The sequence below is a fragment of the Thermobia domestica genome, chromosome 8 (genome assembly GCF_964235325.1).
Source record: "Thermobia domestica chromosome 8, izTheDome1.hap1.1, whole genome shotgun sequence".
In the NCBI taxonomy this organism is placed as follows: Eukaryota; Metazoa; Arthropoda; class Insecta; order Zygentoma; family Lepismatidae; genus Thermobia; species Thermobia domestica.
In genome coordinates this window covers 1,428,210-1,448,283 of record NC_137461.1, presented here as the reverse complement: position 1 = coordinate 1,448,283, position 20,074 = coordinate 1,428,210, and the positions used below count along the sequence as shown (strand labels likewise).

At 36.5% G+C, this 20,074-nt stretch overlaps 1 protein-coding gene across 1 annotated transcript in view; it reads right to left on the bottom strand.

The window, feature by feature from the left end:
- Positions 1–2,216: 2,216 nt before the first annotated feature.
- The window catches only part of LOC145691527 (phospholipase A2-like), an 87,271-nt gene continuing 69,413 nt past the window's right edge, over positions 2,217–20,074 (bottom strand). The window contains exon 5 of the mRNA XM_081766937.1: positions 2,217–4,352. Within this exon, the coding sequence (XP_081623063.1) occupies positions 4,268–4,352 (85 nt within the window). The 3' untranslated portion in view covers positions 2,217–4,267. The remainder of the gene's footprint in view (positions 4,353–20,074) is intronic.

Genomic DNA, 20,074 nt, shown 5'->3' with positions numbered 1-20,074 from the left:
ACATATCTTAAGCATCTAAGAAGTCAGTCACGAATAACTCGAACATAGCTGAGATACACATACCTTCTAGTAGATGACGCCTGGACTGATGTTGAAGTTCTAGATGATGAATATCTCGTGCTGCCAATAGTCTATGTTCGCCGACTATTGTTCAACCATAATCCAAGTTAATGGTTGTACTGGATAATGTTAGATCTTCCTAGATCTACTCCTGGACTGGACTAGGCTCACAGTTGAATGACTACTGTGATAAGAGTACAAGTGGTTCTCTCTGTTGATACTCAACTTCTGATGACCCACTTCTGATGATCCACTTCTGATCCAAATCCTTTCGGACCATAGGTTTTTATACTCAGTTTCCAGACATTCTGGAATTCATGTTGTTGACTTTTTGTATATCTCAGCTATTGGTAAAACATTGGTTTCACCCGAATTACATCGTGATCAAATTCTCAGACTAACAAATTTCTGCAAACTTGACGGTTATGCCACAGTCAAAGTGTGTCACTGTTACAGCATTACATCTTGATGACATTTCAATTCTTCAACCAAAACATTACACATCACAATAACATACAAACTGACGACTTAGCGTCTAGCCGTAACAAAACATAACATTCAACGCATTTACAAATTATTGAGGTAAACACATAAACACAAACACGTGTTTACACTATATGACAACATTTCATTATTATACTTTGATATAACATTTAATAATTAAGATGCTCTATTTCCAAAATAATATGTTCCTAAACCGTATATATCCACAATATATATATATATATATGTGTGTGTGTATATATATATATATAAAGAGAGAGAGCCTAAATTCAGACTTTAAATTTTTTTCTGCCTTTTGTTTCTAAGATAAAGATTAAAATCTTGCACACATAGAATATTGTGTACATAACAACGTATTTTTAGAAAAATTCGGATCCCTACCATATCCGAGGCGTAGGCCAGAGGGGCAAAATGTTTTGGTTGGATTTTCATAAACACTTCCGGGTTTTCCCTAATTTTCCAGTTCAATTGTATGATACGGACATGCGAGTGATACCGTTGAAAAGGGCTTATTATACTGAAGAAAATGACGTTTGAACCATGACTCTAGGTCAAATAGGAATGACGCAGTACATTTCTGAAGTATTTATAGGCCTATATACATATATGAAAAAATGGGTCACCTTCTGACTTTCAAAAATTTCTACCGACCTCAGTTTTCAAGATACAAGAAAAAATTTTGCACACGTATTACGTAAATAACGTTTTCTAAATGTGTTTTTCTTTAAATTCAGATCCTTACGTGAACCCGGGCCAGAGGGACACAAAAATTTCGATTTTTTTCGAAAAATTGTTTTTTTTAAATTTTCTTATTTCTGGTGTACAATAGGAACAAGAGGGTGATACCGTTGGAATGTATGATCTATCCTGAAAAAAAAATAACGAGGTGAATCATAATCCTACGATAAATAGTAAGGAAGTAGTAGTTGTTTGAATGAAAGTCTAAAATTTACCTCAAAAACTGAAAATCCTAAAAGGGTTAATAATACTTTTATTATTAAAATAAGCTTTTACGTACTTGAGCTCTAAGCATTATAATTAACTTTCGCACTACCTAAGTATCTCTTACAACACGGACTACCAAAAGGGGGTCATTTTGTACTCACCTGTTGAGATTAAACATATCTCGCGAAAGAAACAAAGTAGAAACTGTAACAAAAATCTACAGGGACATATGAACGGAATAAGACAGGACAGTGACGTAATAAGACTAACAGGTATTTATTATACTACCATCTAGGAGTAACACTACTAAATGTTAGTCACATCTCCTACCAACAGAGGGTACTTCGTGCCCACTAACGTAAAATAGCAAATTGTATGAGACACACTAAAGTTCAATTTGTACCTGAGTAAGCTATACGCTTTACCTAAATATGTTGAGCAATAAACTATTTTTCTTACAATTTTAAAGAAACTTTTAGAAGAGTAATTACAATATATATATATATATATATATATATATATATATATATATATATATATATATATATATATATATATATATATATATATATTTAAGTGGGGACAAAGTACTCCCGTTGGTACTGCGAAGGTTAATCAGTATTTGGTTTTACGAAAATAACAATGAAATTTTAAAATTCTAAGGAAATGAAATTGTGAAATTTCTACAAATTTTTTAAACACTGATTTTACATAAAGCTTTTATTATGTTTACACGTTAACATTACATAATACAAACATTTATTTTATACATAATTGCTTTCAGGTACAAAAATAAATTGCGTAATTAAAACAGATAGTATCTCGTTCATCACTAAAACAGAACAAAAGGTTAGGAGCAGTTTTTGCATTTATAAAGTAATTTTATTTATTTTTTTTCATAATTTTGTGTACCACACTACAAAAGAAAATGTATTATCAAGTTTTGCAACAAATAAACAAAACAAATTGCAGAAAAGTTTCCTGAACGAAACAAAACCTTTTTACAGGATTTTTATTAATAAATGTATTATCGTACGTATATAGTTTAGCAACAAAATTTGTACATTTCTTCTTTTAAATCCATAAATGGGAGAAACTTTCATCCATTCCTCACTATACACATTGAAAAAGGGGGAAGAACATTTGTATCTATTCAATGTTTCCACCAATCAAACAACAAGACTATTGCAATAGAACTAGAACTTCAAGACGTTTTGCACAAGAATGACATATCGTTAGGTGTATAGACTTGCTCAAAAAAGCTCGCCACCTAACTCTTTTTAAGAGGACACATCGTCATAACTCCTCCTGGAAACTTTGGCTTGAAAATAACGATCTGAATTATTTATTATTAGTTTAGCGTCCCACGATTATGAGACGCGTTTTAAGGAAAATGGTGATTATGAAATGGATGATAATGGTGGTGGGATAGAGAAAATGGAAGAACCACGAAAAAACTGTCACACATGGTGTTTATGCACCATAAAGCCCAATTGGCTGGAACTGGGCTCGAACCAGGGATCTCTTGCATCGGAGGTATGCGTTCTACTACTGAGCCACCACAGCCCCACGATTTGAATTCGACAAAGAATATTTTCTTCAAAAACAACTTCTTAAACGTACTTTTGAGCAAGAGGAAGTAGAATGTGATCAATTGGAAAAGTTATAGCATTTAATGGTACCGGTAGCCCAATTAGCATGGCGACCTCGACCCAACAGTGGGCCGATTTTAGTGGATTAGTCCTGGTCTTTCAGCGGAACCGTAAGTTAAGCCGGCAGTTGTTCCTAGCGTTATGTGTAGAGGTAGTTTGTTTCAAAGTTTACTCCATTGCTAATAAGCAAAATACGCTTATTTTCATATTTTTGTTGTAGTTTTATGGTTCTAATCACCTAATTTTATTTTGCACGGCTTCTTCTTTATATAAAAATGTTCTAAAGAAACTGAGCCATTGAACACGTAATTTTTGAAGTTTCATTTGGGGTGTGTTTTTCTCTTTACAGGTTGGCGGAAAGGAGGAGAAGGACCTAGAACAACAGTGGCTGAATGTTACCGGGTTTTACAGTGACTCAAAAAAGAAGTTTGTTGTAGAAACGTACCTATATTCCCCTCTATGACCATACATATGAATTCGAACTAACTCCATTTTTAAAAGCTCAAAGAAACAATATGCAGTGTGGTAGATTTGTTACCGATGATTACACATGAAAAAGAAATCATTAAGACTTTCGGAGACAATACCACTTCTCCGTTTCCTTTCATCATTAGTAAATTTCCTTAATTTTAGAGAGTAGGGACAAGGTGCAACATCCCCAAGATGTGGCCTTTAGGGACCCGTATTGATGGACGGACGGACACTCAGAGGAACAGACGCTGGATATCAAAAGCCATGCTTCTTCATATGTTACACTCAATAATGTCTAAATATGTAAATCTCCAATTCGAGTTTTCTTCGCAATTCTAAAGCTTTCTTCAATCCTATGATTTCCCGAATATAATAACAGTAAAACTTCGCTTTATCTTTTTCCTAACTAAAATGGGAAAACTCTTTCTTTTCCTTCTAACAATGGATCTGTAGTTTACTTCCAGTAACAACTTGAGGCACACTTTTTGTAATATTACCATCACTTTTTCCTTAAAACTAAAGTTCCTTTCTTCTTACTATCCAGCAATTACACAATAGCAATGGAGTTTCTAATATTCGTTCCGCTTTGTAACGAAACATAACGTTAGATCTTCTTCACATAAAATTGCCTCTGACTAGAAAATTGGATTGTCAAACCATTGATACACCGTGGGTCTGTTATAGTCTAATTCATACTTCAAACATCTTTTCCGCAACACCCTGCAACAGAGAGGTCATAATGATTAGACATATATTAGAAAAGAATCACAGATACAAATAATGATTTATATAGATATAAAAATATTTCGTCCACAATTTGGCTATACGAGGGTCGTTCAACTCAATCCGGGACTTTTTTCTTTCCAGGTTTAAATGGATGCCTAGGTTGGAGGGCTTGTATGCAGTAGAAACTGGCATTTGTGTCCTGTTACTGGTAGACAGCGCTTATTTCCCGCGCTTCTGAATAGACCATTATTCAAGATGGCGGACAACATTGTGATCGTCTACGTGGAACAGCGTGTTGTGATGAAGTTTTTAGTGAACGAGGGCATAAAACCTGCTGAAATTTACAGAAGACTTCAGGCTCAGTACGATAATGAGACATCAGACGCAGTAAGACATTTGAATGGTGTAAGTGCTTCAAAGATGGCCGTATCTCTATTATTGACGATCCCGGTCGTGGTGGATCACAGTCCACAGTAGTCATTCCTGAGAATATTCAGCGCGTGAAGCAGCTGATCCTGAACAATCGTCGCATAACTTGTCGTGAAATTGCAAGGATGTGTAATCTGTCGTTAGGAACAGTGAACACAATAATTCATGATCATTTGTTGTTCCAAAAAGTGAGTGGATGCAGCTATCTGATGTTGACAGACCGAAGAGTTGAAGTCTGTAGAGAACTGAAGGAACGCTATGAAAGGGAAGGCCAGGATTTTCTGATTCGCATCATGACATGTGACAAAACATGGATTCACCATTTCACCCCAGAATCCAAAAGAGCATCGATGTAGTGGAAGCATACGGAATCACCCAGTGTTCGAAGTGGAGAAAAAGCAGAGGCAGTATGTTTTATTACGATTTTGACTCCACATACCGGCTATCTAAATATTGAAATACAGTGAGGCTTCTTCGTAGTTACGGAGAAAGGGAGCATGGGGTGGCTTTGCTCCCCGCTCAACTTTCTGAGAAAAATGCAATATATATATATATATATATATATATATATATATATATATATATATATATATATATATTTCCTTGTGTTGAATTAATAGACAAAAATGCTCAACAAAAAAATGCTCAATAACCGAGTTTTTATATATTAAAATTTTTTAAACAATTTCCCGTGACAGAACTCCCGGATCCTCCGCTCGACTAAGGGATATTCCAGATCCCCGAAATGTTCTTCCCGCATAGTAGATAACCTCTAAATCTGCCCACGCTCTAAACATGACATTTGTATGTATTAAGGCAAGAAGACACATATTCATAGGAAAGAAACAATTGAATATGGCACAACACAATACAACTTCTTTGTAGATACCTCATTTTAGAAACAAAAAATAGAAAAAAATGTTTAAAAAATGTCGGTGTTGCCAATTCAGAAATTATTTCTACATAAGAAATAAAGTATTTTACATCCAAAGTTATTTGTTAATTATTGTGTATAAAATAAATTTATTAAAGGTATATTAGGATTCACTTTTCAGTTACAGCATGTCTTGATCACTGAAAACTCAGAGATGGTATGTCTCCATCACTGAAAAACCAGAGGCGGTATGCCATACCACAGCATACCGCCTCACTTCGATCACTGGAATCACCGCCTCCCAAGAAATTTCGAACAGTTGCGTCTGCTGGTAAAGTGATGGCAAGTCTATTCTGGCATAAACAGGGAATTATTCACGTTGATTTTTTACCCCATGGTGTCACTATCAACAGTGCGTATTACTGCCGTGTTCTGCATGATGTGCACAAGTGTTTACGGAAGAAACGTCCGGGCTTGATGATAAAAGGTGTTCTCTTTTTGCAAGACAACGCACGAGTGCATACCGCTCAACGCATATTCAAAACAATCCAGGAACTTGGCTGGGAGATATTACCACCCTGACTTAGCGCCAAGTGATTTCCACCTCTTTGGGCCCCTGAAGGAATTTCTTCAAGGGAAACATTTCAACACTAATGATGAACTGAATAATGATGTCCTACAATGGTTCCGTCGTAATACTACATCTTTCTATGCCGAAGCATTTCAGGCGCTAGTTAAACGCAGGGATAGTGTATAACTGTAGCTGGAGGTTATGTGTGAAAATAAATGCACTTTCCATACTTTGAAATTTGTTCTATTTTTTTTAAAAGTCCCGGATTGACTTGAACGACCCTCGTAGACTGAAGACTGATATGAAGTAATTCAAGAGGAGGCTAAAAAAAAAGTAAGACAGTTCCATTCAGACAAGATCGTTACTTTTAACTTTTTCAAAGGTCCAGAAATTAAGCAATAATACAGTGAAACCACGCTTAACGGACACTTCTAATAGCAGATTGCGTTTCTTGTCCCGCAGAAAATGTGTGCATTGTTATGGGAAAAAACAATGGTTTACGGACACGGCCAACCATCTTTTACCACAAGTTTTAGTAGTCTTCTCGTAAGGGAGAGGGAAGATTCTCGTAAGGCTGAGAAGGTACTTTCTGTTACTTGACAATAAACCTTCAATCGATCATTTCACGAGATCCAGTACTTACATGTAAACTTCGATCACAAAGTAGCGTCTGCAGTATTACACGACAGATAAATATGTAAGACTGAGAAGGTACTTTCTGTTACTTGACAATAAACCTTCAATCGATCATTTCACGAGATCCAGTACTTACAAGTAAACTTCGATCACAAAGTAGCGTCTGCAGTATTACACGACAGATAAATATGTAAGGCTGAGAAGGTACTTTCCGTTACTTGACAATAAACCTTCAATCGATCATTTCAAGAGATCCAGTACTTACAAGTAAACTTCGATCACAAAGTAGCGTCTGCAGTATTACACGACAGATAAATATGTAAGGCTGAGAAGGTACTTTCTGTTACTTGACAATAAACCTTCAATCGATCATTTCACGAGATCCAGTACTTACAAGTAAACTTCGATCACAAAGTAGCGTCTGCTGTATTACACGACAGATAAATATGTAAGGCTGAGAAGGTACTTTCTGTTACTTGACAATAAACCTTCAATCCATCATTTCAAGAGATCCAGTACTTACAAGTAAACTTCGATCGCAAAGTATCGTCTGCAGTATTACACGACAGATAAATATGTAAGGCTGAGAAGGTACTTTCTGTTACTTGACAATAAACCTTCAATCGATCATTTCACGAGATCCAGTACTTACAAGTAAACTTCGATCACAAAGTAGCGTCTGCAGTATTACACGACAGATAAATATGTAAGGCTGAGAAGGTACTTTCTGTTACTTGACAATAAACCTTTAATCGATCATTTCACGAGATCCAGTACTTACAAGTAAACTTCGATCACAAAGTAGCGTCTGCAGTATTACACGACAGATAAATATGTAAGGCTGAGAAGGTACTTTCTGTTACTTGACAATAAACCTTCAATCCATCATTTCAAGAGATCCAGTACTTACAAGTAAACTTCGATCACAAAGTAGCGTCTGCAGTATTACATGACAGATAAATATGTAAGGCTGAGAAGGTACTTTCTGTTACTTGACAATAAACCTTCAATCGATCATTTCACGAGATCCAGTACTTACAAGTAAACTTCGATCACAAAGTAGCGTCTGCAGTATTACACGACAGATAAATATGTAAGGCTGAGAAGGTACTTTCTGTTACTTGACAATAAACCTTCAATCGATCATTTCACGAGATCCAGTACTTACAAGTAAACTTCGATCACAAAGTAGCGTCTGCAGTATTACACGACAGATAAATATGTAAGGCTGAGAAGGTACTTTCTGTTACTTGACAATAAACCTTCAATCGATCATTTCACGAGATCCAGTACTTACAAGTAAACTTCGATCACAAAGTAGCGTCTGCAGTATTACACGACAGATAAATATGTAAGACTGAGAAGATACTTTCTGTTACTTGACAATAAACTTTCAATCGATCATTTCACGAGATCCAGTACTTACAAGTAAACTTCGATCACAAAGTAGCGTCTGCAGTATTACACGACAGATAAATATGTAAGGCTGAGAAGGTACTTTCTGTTACTTGACAATAAACCTTCAATCGATCATTTCACGAGATCCAGTACTTACAAGTAAACTTCGATCACAAAGTAGCGTCTGCAGTATTACACGACAGATAAATATGTAAGGCTGAGAAGGTACTTTCTGTTACTTGACAATAAACCTTCAATCGATCATTTCAAGAGATCCAGTACTTACAAGTAAACTTCGATCACAAAGTAGCGTCTGCAGTATTACACGACAGATAAATATGTAAGGCTGAGAAGGTACTTTCTGTTACTTGACAATAAACCTTCAATCGATCATTTCAAGAGATCCAGTACTTACAAGTAAACTTCGATCACAAAGTAGGGTCTGCAGTATTACACGACAGATAAATATGTAAGGCTGAGAAGGTACTTTCTGTTACTTGACAATAAACCTTCAATCGATCATTTCACGAGATCCAGTACTTACAAGTAAACTTCGATCACAAAGTAGTGTCTGCAGTATTACACGACAGATAAATATGTAAGGCTGAGAAGGTACTTTCTGTTACTTGACAATAAACCTTCAATCGATCATATCACGAGATCCAGTACTTACAAGTAAACTTCGATCACAAAGTAGCGTCTGCAGTATTACACGACAGATAAATATGTAAGGCTGAGAAGGTACTTTCTGTTACTTGACAATAAACCTTCAATCGATCATTTCACGAGATCCAGTACTTACAAGTAAACTTCGATCACAAAGTAGTGTCTGCAGTATTACACGACAGATAAATATGTAAGGCTGAGAAGGTACTTTCTGTTACTTGACAATAAACCTTCAATCGATCATTTCACGAGATCCAGTACTTACAAGTAAACTTCGATCACAAAGTAGCGTCTGCAGTATTACACGACAGATAAATATGTAAGGCTGAGAAGGTACTTTCTGTTACTTGACAATAAACCTTCAATCGATTATTTCAAGAGATCCAGTACTTACAAGTAAACTTCGATCACAAAGTAGCGTCTGCAGTATTACACGACAGATAAATATGTAAGGCTGAGAAGGTACTTTCTGTTACTTGACAATAAACCTTCAATCGATCATTTCACGAGATCCAGTACTTACAAGTAAACTTCGATCACAAAGTAGCGTCTGCAGTATTACACGACAGATAAATATGTAAGACTGAGAAGGTACTTTCTGTTACTTGACAATAAACCTTCAATCGATCATTTCACGAGATCCAGTACTTACAAGTAAACTTCGATCACAAAGTAGGGTCTGCAGTATTACACGACAGATAAATATGTAAGGCTGAGAAGGTACTTTCTGTTACTTGACAATAAACCTTCAATCGATCATTTCACGAGATCCAGTACTTACAAGTAAACTTCGATCACAAAGTAGCGTCTGCAGTATTACACGACAGATAAATATGTAAGACTGAAAAGGTACTTTCTGTTACTTGGCAATAAACCTTCAATCGATCATTTCACGAGATCCAGTACTTACAAGTAAACTTCGATCACAAAGTAGCATCTGCAGTATTACACGACAGGTAAATATGTAAGGCTGAGAAGGTACTTTCTGTTACTTGACAATAAACCTTCAATCGATCATTTCACGAGATCCAGTACTTACAAGTAAACTTCGATCACAAAGTAGCGTCTGCAGTATTACACGACAGATAAATATGTAAGGCTGAGAAGGTACTTTCTGTTACTTGACAATAAACCTTCAATCGATCATTTCACGAGATCCAGTACTTACAAGTAAACTTCGATCACAAAGTAGTGTCTGCAGTATTACACGACAGATAAATATGTAAGGCTGAGAAGGTACTTTCTGTTACTTGACAATAAACCTTCAATCGATCATTTCACGAGATCCAGTACTTACAAGTAAACTTCGATCACAAAGTAGCGTCTGCAGTATTACACGACAGATAAATATGTAAGGCTGAGAAGGTACTTTCTGTTACTTGACAATAAACCTTCAATCGATCATTTCACGAGATCCAGTACTTACAAGTAAACTTCGATCACAAAGTAGTGTCTGCAGTATTACACGACAGATAAATATGTAAGGCTGAGAAGGTACTTTCTGTTACTTGACAATAAACCTTCAATCGATCATATCACGAGATCCAGTACTTACAAGTAAACTTCGATCACAAAGTAGCGTCTGCAGTATTACACGACAGATAAATATGTAAGGCTGAGAAGGTACTTTCTGTTACTTGACAATAAACCTTCAATCGATCATTTCACGAGATCCAGTACTTACAAGTAAACTTCGATCACAAAGTAGCGTCTGCAGTATTACACGACAGATAAATATGTAAGACTGAAAAGGTACTTTCTGTTACTTGGCAATAAACCTTCAATCGATCATTTCACGAGATCCAGTACTTACAAGTAAACTTCGATCACAAAGTAGCGTCTGCAGTATTACACGACAGGTAAATATGTAAGGCTGAGAAGGTACTTTCTGTTACTTGACAATAAACCTTCAATCGATCATTTCACGAGATCCAGTACTTACAAGTAAACTTCGATCACAAAGTAGCGTCTGCAGTATTACACGACAGATAAATATGTAAGGCTGAGAAGGTACTTTCTGTTACTTGACAATAAACCTTCAATCGATCATTTCACGAGATCCAGTACTTACAAGTAAACTTCGATCACAAAGTAGTGTCTGCAGTATTACACGACAGATAAATATGTAAGGCTGAGAAGGTACTTTCTGTTACTTGACAATAAACCTTCAATCGATCATTTCACGAGATCCAGTACTTACAAGTAAACTTCGATCACAAAGTAGCGTCTGCAGTATTACACGACAGATAAATATGTAAGGCTGAGAAGGTACTTTCTGTTACTTGACAATAAACCTTCAATCGATCATTTCAAGAGATCCAGTACTTACAAGTAAACTTCGATCACAAAGTAGCGTCTGCAGTATTACACGACAGATAAATATGTAAGGCTGAGAAGGTACTTTCTGTTACTTGACAATAAACCTTCAATCGATCATTTCACGAGATCCAGTACTTACAAGTAAACTTCGATCACAAAGTAGCGTCTGCAGTATTACACGACAGATAAATATGTAAGACTGAGAAGGTACTTTCTGTTACTTGACAATAAACCTTCAATCGATCATTTCACGAGATCCAGTACTTACAAGTAAACTTCGATCACAAAGTAGCGTCTGCAGTATTACACGACAGATAAATATGTAAGGCTGAGAAGGTACTTTCTGTTACTTGACAGTAAACCTTCAATCGATCATTTCACGAGATCCAGTACTTACAAGTAAACTTCGATCACAAAGTAGCGTCTGCAGTATTACACGACAGATAAATATGTAAGGCTGAGAAGGTACTTTCTGTTACTTGACAATAAACCTTCAATCGATCATTTCACGAGATCCAGTACTTACAAGTAAACTTCGATCACAAAGTAGCGTCTGCAGTATTACACGACAGATAAATATTTCGGATTATTCCCCAAGAAATTATTAAACGTTCTTGATTCGTTAGTGCTGTCAATAGTTTCAGTACTTAATGATAATAATTTTGAATGTTCTTATTGGTTGATTTTTAAACGAATTACAAGAATTTTAAAGACTTATCATTTGAACCTGAGAAGAAAACTATCACACAAGCATTACATTTTGCAGTGCACGTTCATATAAATGCATCTTAGAGCGACATGTTTGTGTCTTTACCCTCCCAGTAATTTTGATATTAGTTGCTATTTAGAATTATGAGTAACGTATTTACTATACTGCATACAGTTACCACATGAGCAATGAGTAATCTACATTTGTGTAGAATACAATAGAATAGGATGTTTATTGTCGTTAAGCTATGATTAGGCAATGGTCCTTAAAAAAAAAAAACAACTTATAAATTTATCGTTTGAAATAATGGTGTCTGGGGTAAGCAAGTCAGATACTAAAAGCAATTTTCCCTTTGTGAAGAATTAAGATTTTAGACTTTTTGTTTTATTTAGTATCAACTCATCAATTTGTATTTTTTCTTGAAATTTCAGCAAGGTTCTAGCTAAACTTACTTTTATTTTAAAGTAAATTGTGGAACAACCTCATTTACTAAAACGTTTATTTGCATCAAAAAAGGTTCAATGTAAGGAATTAGCTTATATTTCAGTATGAAATTCTGGAATCTCTTAACGGAACAATTAACAGACATTAATTTTGTTCAACTGTATTCTAAAATACTAAAATGAAATTTTCAGAAAAATGTGAAATATATGATTTACCGATAGTGAATCGTTTTCTAAGTTGTATCTCTTTTAAGAAGTAGCGAACTGAAATTTTAGAATAACATGCCTAAGGAAAATAGATTATACAAAAACAGTTATTTGCCAAATAAAACTTACCTTAGTGAACTTATAATAATCTATTGATAGATTATCAACCTACGCGACATCGAGCATAATTTCTCACAACGTGAACAAAATATTAAAGAACTTTCATGAAACAAAGTATGCTGCCATTGTTAAAAATCTAAACACATTGTTCTATTTAGCTTTGCACTCCTAGAACAGAATTGGAAATAGCGCAGCGTTTGCCACTAGTTTGAGCTAGCTCATCTCGCTTCATGGTACGAAGCATGGCTTTCAGTGGTACGACTTCAGAGATGCTGGCAAAGCATGTAAGGATTTCGTGGTACAGAATAACCACGGAAATCAGGAATGCCGTTCTAAACTAAGGACAATGCGTCTCATGCAGAGTCGTTTTGAGGTATGATTAGCGTCATACTAAAGACCTTACTGCAGGAAACATTTAGTCGAACCAGGGGCGGATCCAAGAGGGGTTATAGGGGCTATAACCCCCTCCCTTGACGCTCAGGTATACACTGGATAAAATGGGCTTCAATCCTGCTTTACACGGGATAAAGCGGCAAACTATCCTTTAGTCCCTCCCTTGATCTTATCCTGAATCTGCCACTGAGTCGAATCATTTATTATGGCAGTAATAACGCGTCAGAATGACACTGCATAAGGCCTAACGGGTTTCTGTACAGGTAATAGTCTCTTCATTTCCAGATGAGATGAAATCGTCAAATTGATTTAATACATATTTTCACAAAGTCGAAATACTTAACACCCTAGTGTATTAACTAATGTTAACATCATTAACTATATACTTGAAATATTAAAAACTTTTGTATACACGACTCCAAAAGTGCATTACCACCTGCAATTCTCGTTTTCCTGCAATAGCAGGCAACCCAAAAAGCTCGGCGGTTGGGTTGGTTCCGAATTCGAAAGGCGTTGGACCAAACCTCAATTTTGTTAAAAATATACCAGTGTGGCAAACTGAAAAATAAGGAAATAAAACAAATTGTTAAGAATGACAATTTTATTATCGTGACGGAGTTGGATGACATCAAAAGTTACAAAACGATCTTACTTAAGCAGTTCAAAAAAGATGAATGGCAAAAGACACATATCAGAAAAAACATTTCTCTCCTTCTCCCCCCCCCCAAAAAAAAAGAATTTTAAAAAAGAAAAAGTTACATAAAGTAAAGGTTTAATATAAAAGACTCACCCAATATTTTGAAAATTGACACGCGAAAGGCAAGAATAACTGAATCCAAGTGAATAAAATTGTGCACAGACATTGCAGACGTAAAATGTGGGAATACAGGCTTCATATTTTCCTGAAAAAAAACGGTAGGGTGGGGCACGGACCCCTCCAAACCCTTGATCAAGAGATATCAAAAATGCTTGTAACAGTATGTCAGATGTGTGTAAAGGACATGAAGAATTGTAACGAAACTTTTTCTATGGACAACAGGTAAAAAATAAAAGAATACGAGGTTTTATTGTTCTGCGGAAAACAGTTTTAGGGGGCAAAAGCCCCCACGAAAAATTTTCAAATTTGACGTCCGAAAGGTAAGAAGAAGTGAACCGAACTGGATGAAATTCTGCACAGATATTATAAACATAAAATGAGGGAATACGGGTTTCGTATTTTCCTTTAAAAAACGGCTGGGTAGGGCGCGGACTCCTCCAAACATTTGATCATGAAATATCAAAAGTACTAGTAACAAATGTCAGATGGGTGTAAAGGACATGAAGAATTACAACGAAACTTTTTGTATGGACAATACGCAGAAAATAAAGGAATACGTTTTTTTATTATCTGCGGGAAGACAGTTTTATAGGGTAAAAGAACCCACCCCAAAATTTTAAAGTTGACGCGAGAAAGATAAGAAGAAGTGAACCGAAGTGAGTGAAATATTGCAAAGATGTCGTAGGTTTAAAATGAGGAAATACGGGTTTCGTATTTTCCTGCAAAAAAAGGTTCGGTGAGGCACGGACCCCTCCAAACATTTGATCACGAAATATCAAAAGTGCTAGTAACAGTATGTGAGATGTGTCTAAAGAACATGAAGAATTGCAATGAAACTTAATGTATGGATAATATGCGAAAAACATACGAATACTGTTTTTTTTTAATTTTCTGCTTAAAAATGGTTTTACAGGAAAAAGCACCCACCCAAAATTTTGAAAGTTGACGAACGAAAAGCAAAGACAAGTGAATCGAAATGAATGAACTTGTGCACACATATTGTAAACGTAAAATGAGTGAATATGGGTTTCGTATTTTCCTGGAAAAAACTGTTGGAAAGGGCACGAACCATTCCAAAGTTTTGATCACGAAATATCAAAAGTACTAGTAATAGTGAGGTGTGTGTAAAGGAAATGAAGAATTGCAACGAAACATTTTGTATGGAAAATAACCATAAAATAAATCAATACGAGTTTCTTATTTCCTGCGGAAAAACTGTTTTAGGGGTCAAAGGCTCCTACCCAAAATTTTGAAAGTTGACACCCGAAAGACAAGAAGAAATGAGCCGAAGTGAATAAAATTTGCATAAGTACTGCAGATTTAAAATGAGGATAAGGGTTTTATATTTTCTTAGAGAAAACAGTTAGGTGGGGCGCCGACCCTCCCAAACGTTTGATAACAAAAAATCAAAAATAATATTAATAGTATGTGAGATGTGTGTAAAGGAAATGAAGACTTTCAACGAAACTTTTTGTGTGGGAAATGTGCTGAAAACAAAAAAATAAGGGTTTTTCATTTTTGCGGAAAAATGGTTTTATGGGGCAAAAGGCCCCACCCCACAATTTTGAAATTTGGCACCGAAAGGGAAGAAAAAGTGAACCGAAGTTAATAAAATTTTGCGCAGATATTGTAGACATAAAATGAGGGTATACGGGTTTCGCATTTACCTAAAACAAACCGGTTAAGTGTGGCACGGACTCCTCCGAATCTTTGATCACGAAATTTCATAAGCGCTAGTAACAGTATGTCAGATGTCTGTAAAGGACATGAAGAACTGCAACGAAACATTGTGTATGGAGAATACGCAAAAAGAAAATGAATACTTGTTTCTTATTTTATGCGGAAAAATTATTTTGTGGGCAAAATAACCCACCCCAAAATTTTGAAAGTTGATGCCCGAAAGGTAAGAAGAATTGAGCCGAAGTGAACGAAATTGTGCACAGATATTGTAGGCATAAAATGGGGGAGTATGGGTTTCGTATTTTCCTTGAGAAAACTGAAGCGTCGGGTGCAGACCCCTCCAAACCTTTGATCACGAAATATCGAAAGTACTATTAATAGTATGTCAGATGTGTGTAAAGGACATGAAGAATTCCAAAGAAACATTTCGTATCGACAATACGCAAAAAATAAAGGAATACGGGTTTTTTATGTTATGCGGGAAAACGGTTTTAAAGGCTATAGCCCCACCCAAACTTTTGAAAGTTGAAGCCCGAAAGGCAAGAAGAAGTGAGCCGAAGTGAATTAAATTGTGCACAGATACTGCAGACGTAAAATGAGGATACGGGTTTCGTATTGCCCTGGGGAAAACGGTTCCGTAGTGCGCCAACCCCTCCAAACCTTTGATCACCAAATATCAAAAGTACTAGTAACAGTATCTGAGATGTGTGTAAAGGACATGAAGAATTGCAACATATCTTTTTGTATGGACAATACGCAAAAAATAAAGGAATACGGGTTTATTATTTTCTGCGGAAAGACTGTTTTATGGGGCAAAACAACCCACCCCAAAATTTTAAATTTTGAAGCTGGAAAGGTCAGAACAAGTGAACCGAAGTGAGTGAAATATTGCACAGATATTGAAGGCTTAAAACGAGGGAATACGGGTTTCGTATTTTCCTGGAAAAAGAGGTTGGGTGAGGCACGGACTCCTTCAAACATTTTGATCACGAAATATCAAAAGTACTAGTAACAGTATTTGAGATATGTGTAAAGGACACGAAGAATTGCAACATAACTTTTTGTATGGACAATACGCAAAAAATAAAGGAATATGAGTTTCTAATGTTCTGCGAGAAACGGTTTTAGGGGGCAAAAGACCCCATCCAAAATTTTAAAAGTTGACGCCCGAAAGGTAAAAAGACATTAGCCGAGGTAAATGAAATTCTGCACAGATATTACAGACGTAAAATGAGGATATGAGTTTCGTATTTTGCTGAAGAAAAAGGTTGGGTGAGGCACCGACCCCTCCAAACCTTTGATCACGAAATATCAAAAGCGCTAGTAACAGTATGTCAGATGTGTGTAAAGAACATGAAGAATTGCAACGAAACATTGTGTATGCAAAATAACCAAAAAAAAAAAATGAATACTGGTTTCTTATTTTCTGCGGAAAACTGTTTTAGGGGTCAAAATCTCTCACCCAAAATTTTGAAGTTGACACCCGAAAGAAAAGAAGAAATGAGCCGAAGTAAATGAAATTTGCACAGATATTGCAGACAGAAAATGAGGTTACGGGTTTCGTATTTTTCTAGAGAAAACAGTCGTGTGGAGCGCCGACCCGTCCAAACGTTTGATAACGAATAATCAAAGTGCTACTAACAGTATGTCAAATGTGTGTATAGGACATGAAGAATTGCACCGAAACTTTTGTATGGACAATGCACTAAAAACAAAGGAATACGGGTTTTTTATTTTTGCGGAAAAACGGTTTTATTGGGCAAAAGACCCCATCCCAAAATTTTAAAATTTGACGCCAAAAAGTAAGAAAAAGTAAACGGAAGTGAATGAAATTTTGCACAAATATTGTAGACGTAAAACGAGGGAATACGAGTTTCGTATTTACCTAAAAAAACGGTTAGTTGGGGCCCGGACTCTTCTGAACCTTTGATCACGAAATATCAAGAGTGCTAGTAACAGATTGTCAGGTGTGTGTGAAGCCCACCAAGAATTCCAAAGAAACTTTCTGTATGGACAATACGCAAAAAATAAAGGAATACGTTTTTTTATTTTCTGCGGAGAAACAGTTGTAGGGGGCAAAAGAACCCATCCAAAGTTTTGAAAGTTGATGCCCGAAAGGCAAGAAGAAGTGAGGCGAAGTGAATTAAATTGTGCACAGATATTGTAGACAAAAAATGAGAGAATACGAGTTTCGTATTTTCCTGGGGAAAACGGAAGCGTGGGGCGCCGACCCCTCCAAACATTTGATCACGAAATATGAAAAGTGCTAGTATGTCAGATGAGTGTAAAAGACATGAAGAATTGCAACACAACCTTTTGTATGCACAATACGCAAAAAATAAAGGAATACGGTTTTTTTTATGATCTGCGGGAAAACGGTTTTAGGCGGCAAGAGACCCACCCAAAATTTTAAAAGTTGACGCCCGAAAGACGCGAAGAAGTGAACCAAATTGAATCAAATATTGCACAGATATTGTAGGTTTAAATTGAGGGCAAACGGGTTTCGTATTTTTCTAAGAAAAACGGTTAGGGGGCTCGGACCCCTCCAAACCTTTGATCACGAAATATAAAAAATGCTGGTAACAGTATGTCATATGTGTGTAAAGGCCACGAAGAATTCCAACGAAACTTTTTGTATGGACAAATACGCAAAAAAAATAAAGGAATGCTTTTTTATTTTCTGCAGAAAAACAGTTTTATGGGGCAAAAGAACCCACACCAAACTTTTGAAAGTTGACTCCCGAAAGGTACATGTTGTCTCAAAGGTCGAGGGCATTCTTTATTGCTATTTTAAGGAAAAAATTTTCTAAGTCCAGCTTCGGGTATCTTCGGGAAAAAGTAAACCAGGTTCGAACCTCGAAGTCAACCTTTGCAATCGGGAGAAATTTTGCAGATGTGTTTTTCTTCTTTTAAATATAATAAGATTTGTTATTAATTGTATAAAAAAGCAACATTGATTGAAATACTTAATAATTCAATATTTCGAAACTTTGTATTAATATCAGCACATGCCTGTTTGTCATTTAGCTCTCCATACGTAAAGAAACATTTAGATACGTAAACGAATCTTTCCATATGTGAAAGAATGCAGAAAATTAAGACATAGAACACAATTCTCGTCTGAGTACTAAAATAAAAGTCAAAATGGAACAAAAACAGCGTTTGCAGTGGATATGAATCAGAGCCCTGCACGGGCCGGGCGCGCCCGATTCGGCCCGGTGCCCGGCCCGGCCCGACCCGTTTCAAGTAATATCAAACTGGACCGGTCCCTAACCGGGCCGAGCCGGGCCGGCCCGGCTCGGCCCTGTAGTCTGAAAGACGGTTCGGAAACTAATGTTGTCAGCCTACTTGTTTTTTTAATGTCGTCCACTACCTCTATTTTTGCCGTGTTTGTACGGTCTTACTGTTAGCCTATGTTAATCGTAATGTGTTTGGGAAACTGACTCTTTATTCAAGACTGTGATGTACTGGTAATACTATTACTATTACTACTTCTACTACTACTATTACTACTTCTACTATTACTACTACGACCACTGCTAATACTACTACAAGTGCTACGACTTCGCGTCAGAGTTGACATGTCTGATGGTACCGAATTTACCTTCTAAGTATAGAATAAAATTGAGAAATGCTAGTTATTATGGCCGGTCTGCGTAGAATGTGAACCGATGCTTGATCTACGAGGGAGAATAGTGGCTCAATAGAAAAAACACTCACATCTGGTGCTAGAGGTCATCGGATCAATCCCTGCTCATGCTATGTGAGCTTTGTTGTGGACAAACATTGTGTTCATGGGAGTTTCTGGGCTGGTCCCGCTTCCTCCCACTGTTTTCTTTCCACCAATTCATCACATCATCATCCATTCAGCCTGAGCCGTAGTTACCTAAAGAACGTATGGTAAAGTCAAGTACTTGACCTAGTAAGTAGAATTTGGTACGCTACCATTGGACCACGGAGGGCAAAACCATAAACTGGCGTGCTCATAAGATCAGTGCAATTTGTAGTAATGTTCAATTAGCAAGGCAAATATCGAATGGTGTTACATGTTCATGTATTGTTTATAGTATGATGCTACAAATATAACAAAATATAATGATCAAATACATAACCAAATCGCCAGGGTCGATTAGGTGTTCCTGGAACGGTGGCTCAGCGGTTGAGCGTTCACCTCTGGTGTATGGGGTCCCTGGTTTGATCCGAGCTCTCGCCAAGTGAACTTTGTGGTGTGAAGTAGACATCTACCTCAACATGTCATCATGTGTAAGAGAACTAGATATACTGCAGTGGTGAAACAAGAACAAACATTACCAAAATTGTGTAAATTAACGCGTCAGTATCTCGTCATCCCTGCTTCTAGTGCGTCTACTGAAAGAGATTTTAGTACTCAGGAACGGAGAAATGCTCTAAAGCCTGAAACTGTTGAATCTGTTTCCGTGCTATTCGATGCGTAC